The sequence below is a fragment of the Sciurus carolinensis genome, chromosome 9 (assembly GCF_902686445.1).
Source record: "Sciurus carolinensis chromosome 9, mSciCar1.2, whole genome shotgun sequence".
NCBI classification, from domain to species: Eukaryota; Metazoa; Chordata; class Mammalia; order Rodentia; family Sciuridae; genus Sciurus; species Sciurus carolinensis.
In genome coordinates, this window is record NC_062221.1 from 80,812,621 (window position 1) to 80,831,574 (window position 18,954).

At 39.1% G+C, this 18,954-nt stretch overlaps 2 protein-coding genes across 7 annotated transcripts in view; both read right to left on the bottom strand.

Annotated features, from left to right (window-relative positions):
* Phldb2 (pleckstrin homology like domain family B member 2) overlaps nt 1-5,046 on the bottom strand; it is a 208,224-nt gene extending 203,178 nt beyond the window's left edge. For 3 of the 6 annotated variants that reach the window (XM_047563147.1, XM_047563141.1, XM_047563140.1), the window contains exon 1: nt 4,861-5,046. The gene's annotated coding sequence lies outside the window, so the exon portion shown is untranslated. The remainder of the gene's footprint in view (nt 1-4,860) is intronic. The other 3 variants (XM_047563150.1, XM_047563149.1, XM_047563146.1) reach the window with 1 other exon arrangement.
* Nucleotides 5,047-10,308: 5,262 nt separating this feature from the next.
* Plcxd2 (phosphatidylinositol specific phospholipase C X domain containing 2) overlaps nt 10,309-18,954 on the bottom strand; it is a 46,163-nt gene continuing 37,517 nt past the window's right edge. Inside the window, exon 4 of the mRNA XM_047565057.1 lies at nt 10,309-16,297. Within this exon, the coding sequence (XP_047421013.1) occupies nt 16,138-16,297 (160 nt within the window). The 3' untranslated portion in view covers nt 10,309-16,137. The remainder of the gene's footprint in view (nt 16,298-18,954) is intronic.

Consider the following 18,954-nt stretch of genomic DNA (forward strand, 5'->3'; position numbering starts at 1 on the left):
GACTGTAGAGGGGAGGGAAACACTGATCAAGTTGGTGTGGGGCAGAAGTTTCAATCTCTGTTTGTTCGTTCCCCAAAAGTTTGGGTTCTCCCGTAGCACAGCCTATAGAACCTCCAAGGTCCCAGAAATGGACACAAAAGGTAGAATAAAGATACACATTAATCCCAAGCCAGGACATAGACAATAAAACATGGGATGGAGACTCAGGCAGACACTCATAAACAATTCCTCATGAAGTTTCAGGAATAAGGAAACACTTGATCTCCAGATGCATAGCTGACACAGGACTCCCGGATCCCTCAGGACATCTTAGGACTTAAATAAAATTTATAGGGCACAAGAATTCTTCCTTAACCATAGCTGGTTTCTACAGGTGTTGAAACTGTACTCGTAATAGATTCCCACTTTGTGCGAGACTTTCTTAGGTTCCTAACTCTTTGGCCCATGAGATAGCCATCTGGTTATTGTGTTAACGAAGAGAGCATGTATGTACATCAGGGGACTCTGAACCCTACCATGAATACTGTCCTGTATGCACACAACAGATCAGAGGACAGTGGCTTCTTACCTTTTTCCTAACATGAACTCCTTTGATATTTTGATCATGGGCACATGGGTTTCAAGGATTTTTGCTTTTAAGGCAGATTTTGTTATGTAACAATTAATGTCTTCATTTTTATTACTCTGAGAAAATCTAATTAAGAGTAATAGCATTACCACCCTGACCTGATAGAATTCTAACCAAAAGCAAAGAAACTGCTGTTTGAGTGGGTCTCTAAAGCCTGAAAACAGACTGTGTAGTCATTTGGCATTTTAATTTTGAAAATAGCTTGTGGGCTCCATCCTTGCTATTTGTAGGCCTTCAGAATCCAAAGAACTGCTTGTATATTAGAAAAAAAAAAAAAAAAGAAAGAGCAAAAAATTATGAGTGCCCTAGACCCACGGAACTTGTAAGCTGAGTGCAACAAAGAGGCTCTCAGAGCTATTGTCTCAGGTTTCTTATCTGAAAGAATATCATCTGGAAATGTACTCATCTCACAAGGCTGTCATGAAGATTAAATAAAGCAATCAACATACTAGAAAGTTTTGAAAGATTTGGCTTTCTCCCAGGCAAATTTCACTTCAGAAATCAACTTTTAAAAAATCTTAGTATAACAAATGAAAAAATTTGTTTCCTTTACCTTACAATCAATCAAAGAGTGTTTGTGAAGAAGGAGATAAGAACAATTATCTCTCAAAACTTTGGAAAGGGATCAAAACACGGACCCATGGGCAATTATTTTGGGGCGTGTGGGTATGCCTATGTGGGGTGTTTTGTGGTTATTTTCCTAGAAGAGAGGAAAGTAGGATGATACTAAGTTTTATACCTGTACAGGGTTAAGAACAGCTGGTGGGGGTGAAAGGGGAAATAAATGTATACTCTGAGTATCAAAGCAAATACTTTAGGAAGGATTCCTTCTTTTTCACTTAGAATGCACACAGTGTAGACATTGGATTGAGTACATTGTCCAGAGCAGAACACTTAAGAACATGAACTTTCTCATCAGCCGGGTCCCAACTCAAATTTCACCTTACCTTATTAACTCTGTAACCCGAATAAGTTCTATAGGTTTTTTTTTTTTTTTTTTTTTTTTTTTTTTGCAGTACTAGGGATTGAATTCAGGGCCTTGTGCTTGTAAGGCAAGCACTCTACCAGCTGAGCTATCTCCCCAGCCCTCTAAAGGTTTTTTTAATGGGAATTAAATTAAAAAAATGTGTAGATACACAGGCAGCAGATCAGTTCCAAGTCATAATTAAGTACATGATCAAGGTGGAATGTTGATATGAGTTCTTATGTTCCAACTTCAGCACTTTCTCTTCTCCTGGGGGTTTAGTTGATATAATGATAACACATGAATACAGTTCATGTGGGGTCAGTTGATTAGGAAGGGTACTGGTGGATGTGCTGATGCAATTCCCATTCGTAAGGGTTCTGCTATCACCTTGCTGAGGTATGTATGAAGCAGGTCGGTAAAAGGAAAAAACTCTGTTCAAAGATGTTCAGTTGGCCACATCTCTCTATGGCATTTCTTTATCTTGTTCTTGTAAATACCTAGGGATTGCAGCTGCTTTGGAATTTCTACCAGGCATCTAATGAAATTTTTAGGCTACATCTGAACAGAAGTGAGCCTGAGGATGAGGGTGGGGAAGGTTTGTTGCTGTAGATTACCCATTTACAGCTTCAATGATACCGACAGACTGAACTCCAAAATGATATGGGTCTGTTTGTGTTGTAGATACTGAGGGTCTTGATATGATGGGCTACTGATAGTTCCTCTTGATTTAAGTCAAATCTGTTGTATTTAGATCAGTGGATCTTAGTTGAGGTTCATGAGAGTAAATTCTTGAGTTACCAGAGAAGAATTGGGGTGGGTTCATTTATTTCTCTGGAAATGGTTCTAATGGTTCAGTTGGGGCTTATGGGTTTGAGTCCATGCTATAGAAGTGAGCAGTGGTCTAGCCTGAGCATTAGCTGGATTGATTTTAAAAATTTCCAGCATCGAGAAGACCACAGTGATTGAAACTATTAGAAACACTACCTTTTTCTCTCCATCTGTTACTCCTGGTACCTCTCTTCACAGAAGGTCTGGTCTAGTTCAACCCTGGCCTCTTGGCATGGCAGCACACTGGCCTCAGGCATGGTATATCCTCAGGCAAGGCCCAATGCAGAACCTGTTAAGTCAGCTTTGTTTACCTTAGTAACCCTCCCATTTTTGCTCCTCCATTTGTTAAACTCTATGACCATACAGGACAGGCCATGGGTTGGAAACAAGGCAGAGCTGAGTGGGATCCTGGGTAAGCCTGTAACTGCACAATTTCCCACCCGCTGCCAGGTACTGGTGTTTGAAACCAAGGGTGCTTAACCAATGAGCCACCTATCCAGTCCTTTTTATTTTTTATTTTGACACAGGGTCTCACTGGGTTACTTATAGCCTGGATCAGTTGCTGAGGCTGACTTCAAACATTTGATCTTCCTGCCTCAGCCTCCTGAACTGCTGGGATTACAGGATGTGCCATTGTGCTCAGCTAACTGCATGATCTTGAGCAAATTAATTGACTTCTGTGTTCTAAATTCCCAACATATTAAAGGAATACAAATGTCTATCCAATCCAGTCAATCTCAGGAATAATCTCCCTCTCCATAATATCCAACATACATGAGATGGAAAGAAAAGTTGGAATACCCTCAGGGTATTCCAGTGTATTTTTGGCTATGAGCCAGATGCCGCAAAGAAAGGAGAGGTCAGTACTGTGTGTCCACCTCTGAGTAACCTACAGTACCATAAGAAAATCTTCCCAAAGCATTCAAATGTCCTGAGACTCTTCACCTTCTTTAAATCTGCCTCCATTGCTTGTGTTATGTACATGCACACACTAAGTAGCAGCTAGATACACACTTAACATTTTATGGGGCTTAATATCTTCATGGAAGTCACAGTTTTCCATAATTCTCCACAACATTCCTGGGAGATAGTCCAGATGTAAACCATATCACACGTGAAATTTTTGTCTGCAATGGCTTCAATTCCTGCATCTAATATAACTAGGGCAGCCACTAAAATTTCCAGCCATGAACCCTACCTGAGGGGATTCACTTCAGTTTCATAAATGATTGACCCGACTGCTGTCAAACATTACTTTGTCTCATACAAGGCCCACCCCATTCCCTAAAAGGAATTCAGAAAAATAGAGCCTCTCTATTACTGGGCTCCTAACTAATAAGAACCAAAAAACTATTCCATGGACCTGACAAGTCAATGTGGTGATAATATGACAACATTTCTGCAATTAGAGGAGTTACATTCAGACCTAAAGAATATTGTTTCCGTGCTCATTAAAAACAGGATTTCTAGAATGTGTAGGGTTGAAAGGGAAATTTCCATTTTTTATTATTATTTCATAACCGTATTCTCTCCCAAGAATCACTTACTACTCGTTCTGTGATTAGTCTATTTCTTCTGTACAGACTCCAGTGATGGGGGATGCTCTCTCCAAAGCCACAGCTCTTGTGCCTGAAGTGATATCAGGTAGCAGATTTGTATATGAACCTTGCTCATGTATATTAATCATTGATCTGGGAGGATCCTTGTGGTGCTTACTACTCTAGATAAGATAAAAACCTACCCTGGCCAGAAGAACATTTGGCTCATAAGTTGGAAGAAAGCTGCCCTCTACTACATATATCTGGTCTGTATAGGGACTCAGTTAGGCATGGACCTCAGTGGTCCTCCATTAAAGGTAGGAAATAGCTCTGTGGCAGTAAATCATTGACCTGGTTGCTTGCGTATGATAAGCTTAGGTAAACAGGTTTGATTCTGCTCCAGTAATTTCAGAACTTTTAACTCCCTAGGTTCCAAAGCACAAAAACATACACAGCTCCCTGGGAGATTCTATCATTCGAGGCTGACACATCTCTGAACTGACGGTATGGTCCTCAGAATTATATGAACTGTCCTCACTGGTAAATCTTGGAAGTAGAAAGAATTTATGCAGGCAAAATTCTGGAAGAGAGACATTTTTGTGGAATCACCATCAATAGAAAAATTTCAATACATCACAAATATGATTTTGTGTAATGAAAGAAAAAGAAATCTTCCAACTCTTTGAAATTTGTAGAAAAACACCAACCACTTTCAGGGGAGAGAGAAGAATATGCTGCTTTCTAGAACATGTGGATGGACAAATGATTGAATTCTCCTGACATACAACTAGCATTATTAATGAGCAGACCATCTTCACAGACCCTCCAGTTACCAGGCTAAGTAAAGTTCTTCTTCTGTGATCTCAAAAGAAGAGCTAATGACCAGACAAATCACCTACCTTGGTTGTTGCTTTTCAATGGAGATTCTCCTCTAGCATGCTTCCTGACTCAGTAGTGGTGACCCACAGTTATTCCAACCTGGAGAAAATGGGACCTTGGAAAGAAATGTCAATGCAGGCTCATGCTCTTCCCCACGCATGAAAGCAGGCGTTCACCACCACTTTCTTCTCTGCTCTCTCTGGCCTCTGCAGGCTGTGGCCACAGGCAGTAACTTGCTTGCAGCCAGGTATGTTGACAGATGTGAAGGAGGGAGTCTGCGCTGGTTTCAGCTGCTGGCCCAGCCAATCATAACACACCAGCCAGCTCCTAGCCTTGCTCAAATCTAACCAGGGAGCTGAGTGTCACGATCAGCTAGCAGGACTATAAGGGGCAGGAAGCAGAGACTGATAGCTACTGACTATCCAGCAAAGTGGTTGCCTTGAAACTGGATCTGTGAACTGGACAAGAAGCCCTGACAATAATTTACATAAGAGATGAAAATTTTATTCCCTTACATTTTAGCAGTTTTGGAAGGAAATTTGGAGGTCACTTTATCAAATCTCCCATTTAATAATAGAGTTCCTTCTGTTGACTTCTTGTCTGAGGAGAACCACCTAGCAGTTATTTGAATAAATACGGTTGCATTTATTGAGAGTGCACTGTATATTACACATTTCATATATATTACCACAAATTCTCATGATAAGCTTGGGATTTTATTTCCATTTTTTTGGTTGAGGGACCAGAAACTCAAAGGGGAGATGGTCATACAACTACTAGATATTGAAACTGGACAGAACTCGGGGATGCTTTAACACCAGTGCCAGCAACAGTGAAATTTCAAGCATATTCTGTGGTAGACTGGATAATAGCTATCCAAGGATGCCCATGCGTAACCCCCAGAGCCTGCAAATATGCTACTTTCCATGGTAGAAGCGATTTTGTGGTTGTGATTAAGTTAAGGATCTTGAGATGGGAGATTGTCCTGGATTATTCAGTTTTGTATTCATAAGAGGTAAAAATCAGAGGAGATGTGGTGAAAAAGCCGAGTCAGAGATTGAAAATACTTCACTGTTAGCTTAGAAGATGGAAGAAGGGACCACAAGACCACAAGACAAAGAATGCTGGCAGATTTTAGATGCTGAAATGGCAAGGAAATGAATTCTCCTCCAGGACTTTCAGAAGGAACACAGCCCTGATGACTCATTTTAAACTTCTGACTCCAGAATGGCAAGGCAATCAATTTGTACTACTGTGAGTTATCAAATTTGTAGTGGTTTGTTACAGCAGCAATAGGTAACTAATACACACTCCCTCAGAAATACTCTTCATGGTGTTGCACACTATCTCATTAAGCATTCATTTCACATAGGCTTGCTCCACGTTCCTGAAATGCCAATTTGTGGCCCTGCTTCTTCTCTGCACATAAAGCACTTAGGGAGGCAGTTGGAAACGGTGGCGAATGACATGAAAAGGAACTCTGAGTATGGATTCTAGATTCCAGGCCCAGCTCTGCCTTAGCCAGTCAGTTCTCTCTGGACTTTCAGATTTCTCTCCTGTAACAGTAGTGCCTGGCACAAATATTCTTTGATTCCGTCTACATCTAAGGTTGTAAGACTTTAATTGAAGATATTCTTGTCACTTTTCCCCCGTGTTTTCCTGTTTCAACACCCCCCATTTCTCACACAACATGACCTCTGGACCCTTCCCTCCTTTAGTTGCCCTCCTCTGGGAAAACTCCATTTCACTCATTTCCCTTCAAAATTGGTGCTCAGATCCAATTTTGATGTCCAGCCATTTCTGCTCCCCCTGCTCCCTGACCACATTCTCTTGCTAGAGCCCATCTAACTATTCCTGGGATCATTTGGATTTGGCTTAGTCATTTATTATCTTATTTTGTCCGATTTTATCTCTTGAAAGATAGCAACTATATAGTGAACAAATTCGTATGTCTTAATTATTTTTTTTAAGCAGGAAGGACCAAGACTATCTAGCATTACTTAAATTAACCATCCTTGCTTGCTTAACACTTAAGTGATAATACATAGACACCTGAAAGGTAGAGGTTTATAATATTTTAGGATCACAAATTTCTCTAAGAATCCAATGAAAGCTATAGATCCTTCACCAGAAAAAAAAAAAAATTACACATACATCTAAAATTTTCTGCATCATTTCAAGGCATGTTGGCTGTACTGAAGTTCTACACTCTGCATTCTACACTCACAAGGTTGTTGGTTAGGGGAAGTTTTTCAAAAATCAGTCTAACACCTTCCTCTTACACTTCATGGAGGTCCTAGAAATGAGACCCACTGGGCCTGTATTGAATGAACTCCCAGTAAGAATCAGGGCAGGACTGTCTTTAGGCCAAAAAGCAGCTAAGTTCTTAGGTTAAACAAAGAACAGCTTTCAGTGGCCTCCTTCTGCAGTAAGAGCTTTGCTTCTAAGGGCCTTTCTCTGCAGGATAAATCCTGTTCTTTAGATGCTTGGCCCCTTAGATTAAAGCCATCTGACTGCCTAAGGCTTCTCTCAATCACATGATGCTACTGGACAGAGGCTGACACTTCTGTGTCCTTCCCACCACCCCATGCTATCCCCAAACACTGCCCAGCTGTGAAAACACCCTAGTTTGACTAGTGCTTTTGTTTTATTGGCACTTGTCCAGGCCATCCTGGGTGAGGTTTGAGGCACATGACCTTTATCCACTGTCCCTCCCTTGCAACCTCCCACCCTCTCTGAAAATGAAAAGTTTCATGTCTTAAAAATAATAACAATCCTTTGGTCATAGTGAGCAGATTTGCAGAGGGCTAAACAAAAACATACTGCTGATCAGGAAGAATTCCTTTGGGATAAAAACCACAACAAAATCCAGGACATTCAGGCACTCTAACATCACATCTGTGAATCACAAGGGATTCACAAAAAGGAATCACTTTTTAAGCTGAAGAACGGAGTGTGCCTTCTATTATTCCATGTTTACCCAGCACAGCCATCTGCGGGATGGACTCCAAGATCTTGATTTCTCTAGCTTAAATTGCTCCATAGGACAACATGGAGATTACCTGAGCATGGACTTCTACCAAACACATGAAGAAAGTTCCCTTCTGAAAGAGAGATGACTTTCTATCTCAAATAGTAGCTGTTTTATATATATATATATATATATATATATATATAGTGAATACCAATGTTTAGAAAGAGCACAACCAAACCCAGTTGCAGGCAAAAGTGTGTGGCAGAACTAACTGCACCCCCAACCCCAAAATGAGAAGGATCACAAACTTAGGCCATTCCTAGGTTTCTTCACAGTGTACTCTTTAAAAACCTTAAATTTATTTTGAAAGGGAATGTTATATCACTACTGAAAACACAGGATCAATTGCTCTGAAGAGAAGGTAACTGTAAAATAAATACAATATAAACAAATGATACTAAATGTTAGCTAGCTACTATTGCTTTTCTCTTTTTGGATGATACTTAGGATAGAAAAATTTCATCACTAAATTTAGACTTCCCTTTGACTAATCAGGATTGATTAAGTGATTAATGGTACTAATGCTTAATGTTACTTAAGGATGTGGCCATTTGCCAGCCCACATCATTGTAAATATCACCAATGGCATGAATCCACTTTCTGAGCAAAGTGTATTTAGTCCAAAAATGTCCTGCCTGAAGGCAAATACACACACACACACACACACACACACACACACACACACACATATATACATACACATACACACATATTTCATTGACACATCCTGAGATATATCCTAAGAAATCAGAGCTCTGGGGATTGGGTCTAGACTTGTCTATTATGAGTTCTTCCAGTTTAGGAAGCTCCCAGAGGTAGGAACACCCAATTAGACAAATCATAAGACATTGTCTCCAGTGATTTCCTTATATGAGGTCCATCTCTTTGCCCCTGACTACCACCTTTCCTCACCTATTGAGAGAAAGAGCGAGAGCGAGAGCGAGAGAGAGAGAGAGAGAGAGAGAGAGAGAGAGAGGAATCAACCAGTCTAAGTGTCGAGCATCCTCAGCTGCCTTGACTTTCTGCCACAGAGCCTTGTAAGTCTGCCACAAAAAGGGCTTCAGATACATTCTCTTCCACTATCCAAATTTATCTATTTTATCTCTCATTGGTTAATTCCTGCTAAATCATTCAATGAACACAAAAGTTAGCAGTCAATCATGTTAAAAGGATTTTGTTAGGTACTCTTTGGAGAAGGCAGGTACACAATCCCAGCCTCTGATACTAATAGCTACTATTGAAAATTTACTATAAACCATGATCTGTGCTAAAATGCTTTCCACACATTTCCTCGTTTAGTTTTCTACCTATCTTATTTGGTTTAACACTTTCATAACAGGCATTCATTAACCCTATATTTTATATACATAGGGATATAGATATAATTTGCCTAAGGTCACATACCAAGATGTTCTGGAGTTGGAATAGGAACCTGGGTCTGTGCATCTACTGTGTGTATAACATTGTAGTAATGTGATAAATTAATCTGTGATTAGTGATATTGAAAACTTCCCACATAATGCAAGAGCTCCATTATCATAGCAGCAAGGTCTCAACCAGAGTACATGTTCAGGACAATAATATCTCTGCAATTACACCATGTAGGTCATACCTACTTTGTTTATATTTGGACTCAATCCTATCTATGTCATGTGATTTATAACTAAAAACCAAATGAGAAACACTGAATGTGTTGATTATTAAAGCCAACCAGAGGACATTGTGATAGAGTTACTAAACAATAATATAGGCAGAAAATTCCAAATGTGACTATGTTCTTAAATTGCTATGGTAACTTGAACAGATGTATCATTATTCCTAATTACCTGTTCCAACATTCAACTATATGAAATAAATGATTACTTAGAATTAATTGGATCTCTGTTAAATTCATAGAGAGGGCTTTCATGACACAATCCATCATTTTTTGTAGCAGATGAGGCAAAATTTTAAGAATCACTGAAATTTAGTGATTTTAGATACTCTGTGAAAAAGAATTAGGAATGAGAAAAATATGGGGCTTTGCAACAATAACTGCAGGTCCACTCATTTATTCATTTTATGTATAAATAATCTGTGCATTGCTCTATTTCTGGGCAAGAAATCACTCAGATTAATGTGCATAAAGAAGGTGGTAGAGTGAGAGTATGATGTCAGTAAGGACTGGTTTGAAACTAGTGGAAATAACTGAAGTGACAAGGACAAAGCTTGGAAAAGCATGGGTGATGTGGTTGTGCACACGTTCCACACACTGCTCGAACTGCAGTCATATTTATCTTATCCCAATACATTCTAGGCAGATCTGAGAGGGTGTTCATCTAACATTTGCATAATAAGGTATTTTACTGACACTGAGTCCATAGCTCTTTAAAACAAAATTAGGAGTGGATCCAACAATAAAACGTTCATTCAAACAAAGGACACATGCCTGTCAAAGTTTCAGTGTTTAATATTTATTATTAGGTTTAATCCTATTTATGTCATTCAAATCAAGTGCAAGGAAACACATCATGTCATCAAACCCCTTGACATTTTTTTTCACAGTTAAAATGAGGTATTCTGGCTTTACAATGTTCTAGGTTGAATTACACGGTTTAATCAAGGTTACAAGAAGGAAAGAGATATATTTGAACAATTATTTCCTAGAGGGGAAAAAAGCCAAGTGAATCTGTATGAATAAGATAATTAAGCCATAAACACATTTCAGAGTATCAAGAAGCATATATGCAAAATTTTAATCCTAAAACCTTAAAATTGATATAATTTATTATTATTTTTAACTTAGCAAACATGCACTGTAGTGTAAAACAAGTAATAGAGGAGAAAATATAACATTAGAGCATTTATCAGATACATAAATTGACTGAATTGACCAAGACTTATTTTCACTATGACAATTTCTGTATTTTTTTAATCAGTGATCAGTGAGGTTAAGTATTATAGTTGGCATATACACAAAACAAATAATGCATACACAATTTGTATTTAATACTTACTTACACTGGGGTGTAAATTAGTAAGTATAATAGCAGCAAGGTAATATCATTTCTACAATAGGTTCTAAAATTTGTCATGTTGATACTACGGATTCATAAATGAAGTGTTATTAGTGCTAAAAACTAATAACAATGTAAAATTGCAAATGTACAGAACTACCAAAGATCCATATTTCACTTTTCAAAGTGCTGTGCTTCTTATTGAGCTTAAAGCTTGTGAGGAAGCCTGTGCTATTTGAACTAAGTGTTGGTCCCAAGTTCTGGACTGAAATCAAGTATAGTTCTACTGAATGAATGGGGCTGAGGGACAGAATTATGCACTGAAAATAATTAAGGAGCAAAACCCACTGTGGTAGAGTGTGCAGGACATCACTGTATGTATGTGCCTTTTGCCAACATCCTGTAATGAAGAGTGGTCAGCAGATGATGGAGGATGGCCAGGAGACAAGAGGACAAAATGGTATTCTATGAAGGAGAGAGGAAGGAATCATATAGAAAAATGTCTCCAGACTATTGATGGGATTGCCTCAACAGATTGTGAAACTGCACTACCAGAAAAGAGAAAGGAGATGTTTTATCTAAATCATTTGGTTTAGAAATGAGTTTGGAAAGTCCTAAGTAGAATGGGTTTTGTTGAAGATGCTAAAACACTATATCTAAAGCAGGACAGCATTATCTTAGACTATTTTTACAGTATCTAAGACTGTGCTACTTTAAGAAAATCGATAGCATTTTGTAGTGGATACTTCCGAGTTAGGGCTAGTTCAGAAATACAGTGCCATCAGTGTGCTGTTTCTAGCAGGAAGCTGGGAAACCAAAGGCTAAGGAGATAGTGTGTCTCTTGGGGGCAGTAAAGAGCTGATCAGAATCCTCTGGAATTAAGGGTAAAGTTTCCAGCTAAACTTCTTGTCATTTAATCACTTCGCTCCTGTGTTTTCCAGGGCAACACTTTTGAGTGACAAAGCTACGGTGGCAAATACCAGGAGCCAGCCTGCAGCAGAGAGCCAAGATGTACTGGTAAGTGAGTGGAATTTCAAGGGCAACCATATTCTTCTGTGCCATACCAAACTTCCTCTCGGTTTGAATGCTTGACACGCTCATTTTCTATTTGTTTCCTCTTGGCCTAACAAGACTATTTAGCATGTATTAAGAAATTCCACCTCTCAGAGCCAATAAGCATGTTGGCAGGTTTCTTTGAGCCCTACACATTTCATTACACGGAACACAGAAGGTGCCATTCCTGGTAAAGTTCTGTCAACTTACACCACACTTTTAGGAACTAAGCCCAAGTCACATTCTCTATACACATGCATAGAAAGAAGAATTACCACAACTGTACATCCCCTGAGTATAAGGCATTTAATCTAAACATAGGGACCTTATATTTTCAGTAACTAGTAACCAAGGTTTTCCAAACACTCATCACTAGGTAGCAGATAGCATCTTCATTACAGATGAAAGAGCTAAGGACAATTTTGCACAGGGTCACTTGCTCAGTTAAGGAAGGGGAGTCTCATGGCCATGTCCCATTCATTAGGTAATTCTGTTTCCCAGAACCGAACAGCCAATGAAGAACACTACCCAACTTTACCTCTGGCAGGAATGTAATCTGCAATGACCTGATTTTGTGTAAGCCCTTTTTCTTCCTAAGAAAGGTACTCTACTACATTGTCCTCTTGGACAGAAACATAAATTTTTATTTGAATATGAGGTCATGCAAGAAGAACTATAAAATAGTTAAGATATATCATCACCTGGGCCCAGGTCTTGTGCTTTTCTTTGCATTTATATAAAACTTGGATTTATACTGTGGCTTAACCTCAAAACTTCAGGGCTCTGAACTCAGCACAAAGGAAAATGACTAAACAGTTATTATTGAGTCAAATGCAGCAGATAAAAAAAAACTTTTCTTGCATGACCCTATTACATCTTCCATTAATAAAAAAAATTAATACTAAATAACTTATCATTTTCTTCTATCAACCCCATCTTGACTTCTCTCTCCAGCCCTTAGACTATCTTCTCTTCATGACACCACAGGGCACCTCTAATAAGCTCAAAGTCCAAGCCTTTAAAATACCACTTTCACCTAGTTAAAACCTGTGATGGTCCCTTTGCCACAAAATCCTGGAAATGTGACAGTGTTGGAATGAAGCTCATGGAAAATACTGTTATATTTCAGAGTAAACAGGACCCCAAATTCTGTGAGATACATTCTTCATGGGCTTTATCAAGTAGCTGTTTAGCTGATCTTGAAGTTAAGTTTGAGCAAGTGTGAGAGTCTTGTTTTGCTCTAAAGGGCCCCAGAACTTGTGAGAACAAGTGTTGTGGGTGGCTTACCATTCTTATGGTTGCAGAATGAGTCACTGACCTTAAGTCTACTTTCTCTCTGTGCTATGTGCCTGAGCTCTCTTGCATAGCCTCATGATCAAGGAGCAGAATGCACACATTCTTTGCAATAAAGTATGCCTTTTTCTGAGGGCAGAGATTTGAGCATTTACTGGGAAAAATTGTAAATAATCATCATCCTACCTCCCAGAACTCTAGTGCAGACTTGCAAAATTCAAGCAAGGCAAGCAACCCATAGCAGCACTGAGGAGTAAATGCCTGCACTCCTCATGCAGAGCAGGGATCTGTAGGTGCAACCTTAGGAATTCTGTTCTTCTGTGTCATATTCCATGATTTTTCTCTTCACATGCAAACACTGAAATGCATTTAAAATGTCACAATCCAAGAGAAGTGCAACTATATATTTTTAAATGAAGGAAGAACATTAAGTAAACATTTCACTGGACAGTGAACAGCCATTGGGTGTCGCTGACCTCCTGTGCAGATACCTGTCAACACACCTGGCCTCATAGCACCAAGCACCTGGACAAAGCTGAGGCTCAAATAAAACAGAGCAGAATTACTCTTCTCTTGCCTCCTTAAATCTTTGTCAAGGAACACAGGGTTAGGAGAGAGAAAATGGTCTAGTCCTTAGCAAATGACCAAGAATTAAAAACCAAACCAAAATGGAGCAATAAGAAAGAAAATAAAACTCAGAGGTTAAGTCAGGGATTTCAGAGCCTGTCATTAGAGTTCAACAGCAGAACTGAAGGAAAATTAAGAAAGTGAGAACACCCACCTTCTTACTCCTATTTGAAGAAGACCCCATAGAATTTGATAATACTATTCCGGAAACCTCTTCAGGGAAGGATTCAAATGCAGGAACAGGGAAAGTTAAGCCAGATTTTCCTATAGGCATTCCTGTTGTGATCATCTTGAACTGAGAATGAGAAAGGTCAGGACTTAAGTTGCTTTACAGAAAGCGAAGCTGGAAGACCAATAGTTGGGGACACGTAGGTGTTTTTGGTAGCTCACCTAAGACATCCCCCATTGCAGGCAACATGCAAAATCTGCCTGAGAAATCAAAGGACAGAAATGGGAAACTGCTGGAAGAAGAGTCCAGTAATCTTTATAAATGCCCCCATCCATTCAGGATTCTAGATTTATATTTCCTCTTTAAAAAAATCCAGAAACTGACACTTCCTTAGGGATTCCATCAATACAACAGGACTGAGGGGCATCAAAGTGAGTGCATCCTCAGGCCCAGTTTTATTTCTAGCTTCTTTCTTTCCAGCTCTCCACTGGAGGGTCTAGCCCAAGGACTGAGAGTTCTCCATGACCCATTTCATTTTCGGTCCCTATGTGTGGCTTGAAAGTGTTTCTTGGATCTGGTTCACATCCACACATCCCTTTTGTCCTCAGCAGAGTTGGGGGAGTCAGATCGCCTGTAGCAGAGTCCAGTGTCACTCACAGACCTGAGATGCACAGTCCTGGTAAGGAGAGGAAGGCTGTGGCAGCGTCTGTTCTGGGCAAGGAAAGGTCAGTTAGCTCCTGTGTGAGTGCTCTTGAGGTCAGAAGCACTGCAGATACTTAATCTATAAATAAATAATGAATAAATAAATAAATAAACCAAAACACAAGAGGGCTCTTCATAGATAAGCACCTCTTATCAGTAAAAATAAAAAATAAAAAAAAACCCTCTTGAGTTTCAAAGCCCTCATGCAGTAATGATAAGTAGGCTCAGAACAACCTGCAGAAAGTAGAGCAATCCAGACAAGCACTGGAAAAATCCCAGCACTGGGTATTTCTCACTTGATGACACACAAGTCATCCTAAAGGTCCTCGAGGTAGTCTTGTTTTCAAGGAGTTTTAGAATGGCTCCAAACCCACTTGGAGCTTCCTCCTTTAATGCCATTGCACTCTCCCATGAATCCTGCTTCAGCCTCCATGGTGCCATGGACAAGGTGTCTTCTACTTGTTACTGTGTTCCACAGTGCAGGTCTCAGTCGTTGGCAGACGACAATGAAATGCAATTCCAAGGTCTGGCTTGAAGACCCCACGCCAAAGAGGACTTTGCCAAAATGATGCAGGTGTTTACCTGGCAGTCATTTTAGAAAAACACTAGAGAATTAAATCAAAGAAAGCCAGCATGCAGCAAACATGCATGTCTATTTCTTGGTGGGCCCCATACTGACAAGATCTCCCATCATTGTTCCCTTCCCTTTAAGAAGGGGCCGAAAGAAATAGAAAGGAATCAAAGCTTTAAAACTAGGAAACATTTCTGATACCAAGGGCAGTAGGCACTGTTTATCTGAAGAATTCAGGTGACCAGTTACCAGCACAAGCTATGCATGAACAGCTTGTGGATGAGACACCTTGGTGACAAACAAGTCTTATTCCCTCAGGGAAGTAGTGGTGCCATTTGACAACCCTGGAGAGATCTGATGCTTGGCTGCCTGTCCTCCCAGAACCTCAGGTTGAAGTTAGAGCCAGCCACAGGGCAGTCCACACTTGTAATGAGTCATCCTTTGGACCAGGAATGCCTTTCTGGCTTAGCCTTCCCACTGGTTCAACACAAGACCCTGGAAACCAATAGGGAAGTGGATCAACTGAGGGTTACTCCATTTTCCAATAGACTAGAGACCCTATCTCCATATTCTATTCACTACCACAATTCACTGGGGAGATTCTGTCCTTGAGCACATGAAACATGCTTTCTTCCCTTGGACTTAAGCTTTTTAAAACTCATTTGGGAAAAATGCAATTTAAGGCCCTATAATGTTAACCAAATGGTCCTGTGAGGAAGAAAAAAAAAAGAAACCCTCCTCCTCTTATTCTCTTTTCACTACCACTGCCCAGGGGCCATCCCAACAGGAAATCCTTCAAAGAACTCTACCCTGGATCAACAACTTCAACCCTAAGTTAAACAAACAATTAAATCAGCATTTAGCCAAAGCTCTGTCCTCCTGCAGAAGGTCATTCAACTCAATGACGGTCGTGGCAAAGTCCACCAGGTCCACGAAGTCTGACGTGATGATGTTGACACCCATGGCACCAGGCTTCTGAGTTTTCACCCAGTCCAGGATGGCAGGAAGATTCCTACACAGAGGAAAGTGTTGGGAGAAAAGAGGAAAAGACCTGAGAGTTTAGAAGGACTTCTCCAGAAAAGGAAACACAGCATTTCCATCAGTATAACAAAGTATATCAATAAGGCACAAGCCCCCGGGTTAAGTCCATTTAAGCTTATATCTCCAGGAAGGATGAAGTTGTTTCTAATCCAACAGAAAATTAAATTTTCCAGGGTTTTGGGTTTCTTTGACGGAAGGGAGATTATGTCCCAAGCATCAAAGGGATAACCGTGTCAACAGGACCTTGAAACACTGAGCTCAAGAGTCTAATAATTGCTGGGTTCTTTGATTTTTTATTATAACAAAAACTTCAAACATATGCAACATCGGAAGAGTTTTACAGTAAGTCCATATATCCACCACCGAGATTTTACCGCTAAAATTTTTCTATACTTGCCTGCCACCTATCTGTTCATCAACCAGCACTAATCCAGCTTATATTTTTCACATAGTTGAATTGCAAACATCTATACACATCCCCTAAATGATTCAGCAAGAATATGATTAAATAGGAGTCTGCATGTGTTTCCAGTTTTCTTGAAATAAAGATTACGTTCAATAAAATGTGCATATCTTAAGTGTACAATTGCTGAGTTTTGACAAACATATATAAATAATCCAAACTCATAACTGTATAGAGCATTAGCAGTACTCCAGAAAGTTCTCACATGCTCCTTCTCAGTCAATTCCTGCTTGGTCCTCTCAAAGGCAACAACCTCTATTGATTTTTTTTTCCCATGATAGACGACATTTACCTGTTCTAAACTTCACATTAACCATGCTATATGTATTCTTTTGTGTGAGCCTTCTTTTATTCAGCATAATGGTATTGAAATTCATCCATGGTGTTACATGGATCTGTATTTTTTATTTCTTAAATACTGTATAACACAGTTTGTCCATTTTCCTGTTGATGAATATATTGATGAATACACAAGCTGTTTCCAATTTTTGGTTGTTATGAATAAAACTTTATGGGAATTCATCTACAAGGCTTTTAATGGACATTTATTTTTATTTCTCTCAGCTAATTATCAAGGCACAGGATTGCTGTATTATAAGGCTGGTTTACATTTAGTGTTCTAAGAAATTTTAAGACCTGTTCCTAAGAGATTATTCCATTGCATATGGATGCTGCCTCACATTCTCCCTCAAATTTGGTGCTTTTTAATTTTAGACATTCTAGTGGATGTTAGTGACATCTCACAGTGTTTTAATTCGTATTTTTCTGATGAATAACGAAGTTGAGCAGTTTGTCATGTGCTTATTGACCATTCATGAAGTAGCTATTCAATTCTTTTACTAATACTTTTCATTTTTTGAAAACGTTCAGCTGTAGAAATTATTTATATATCCTAGGTACTAGTCTGTGTCAGATACATTTTATGAATATTTTCTCCCATCCTGTAGCTCACTTTTATCTCCATGACACATTCTGATGAGCTGAATTCCTTAATTTTGATAGAATCGAATTTACCAATTTTTTCTTTTATAATTTCTGAGATCTAAGAAATCTTTGCTTACTCTTAATTCTACAAGATATCCTTCTATGTTTTCTTTCAAAAGCTCTCTGAGTTAAGCACAAAGGTCCATCTCAAGTTAATTTTAATGTATAACATTAAAGGAGGAGTCAAAATTCACTTATAGCTTCCTGATAGACTAAAATTTAATCAGTTGCCTCATGAACACAGCTGGCCAGTGCCATTTCTAGACTGAAGGCTTCCTATATGACATCCTGAAGTTTGTCCAGAGCTGAGTTTAGTGACAAATTAAAAAATAAATCCAAGTCAATGTGATGGTTTCTACATTAGTAGTAAGTGTGACTACCATGGGCACTATAGAGAAGAAAGCTTTAAGAAGCTATAAAGTGCACTCGTAATTTTGCATCATGATAAAAACAGCTCACTAAATCCTCAGTAGGTTGAAAATGAGTTGAGGGAGACAGAAACTGGTGTGTACATTTGGTTAAGGGAACAGAAATTTTTAGAAAGAATTTGCTTTAGGTAAAAAATGGAGAATAAGTGAAGTATTATATTAATTCATTCCTTTCTCTTCTTTTTGTTCACACTCTTTGGGTATCAATTTTTCCCTTCCTTTTCTTCCAGAATACATCTAAAGCCACCCTCCCTCCTTTCAGAATACATCTAACTTCTCAGTCTTCTAGAAAGACAATGCTATTAAGGCCTTGGTAGATTTTTTTCCCCCTTCTCCTCTTGTGGTGATGCCTATAATCAATCAGTCCTGGATCTCTTCTCTTACTCTACGATCAACTCATAAATCAATTTACATTTATACTTGTAGGTAATTATGACTTAATAGACCTTCCTCCTAGGAGTGCTTTCATCTTTAGCTGGGACTCTTGAGGACTTAATAATCTCAATATGACCTTAACTTGTTGGATTTTGCTGTCCCTCAGCCTCCTCCCTGTAAAACGTGGGTAATAATGCTACCTCAGACAGATTTGGGGGGCGGGGATTAAGTAAAATAATACATAGAAAGTGTTCAGAGAAATACCTGGGATACAATAAGTACCATGTAAGTATGTGACCAAAAAAAAAAAAAAAAAAAAAAAAAAAGGAATCATAAGTGAAAGAGTATAAGGTAGAGATGTTTTGGGACTGGGGATAA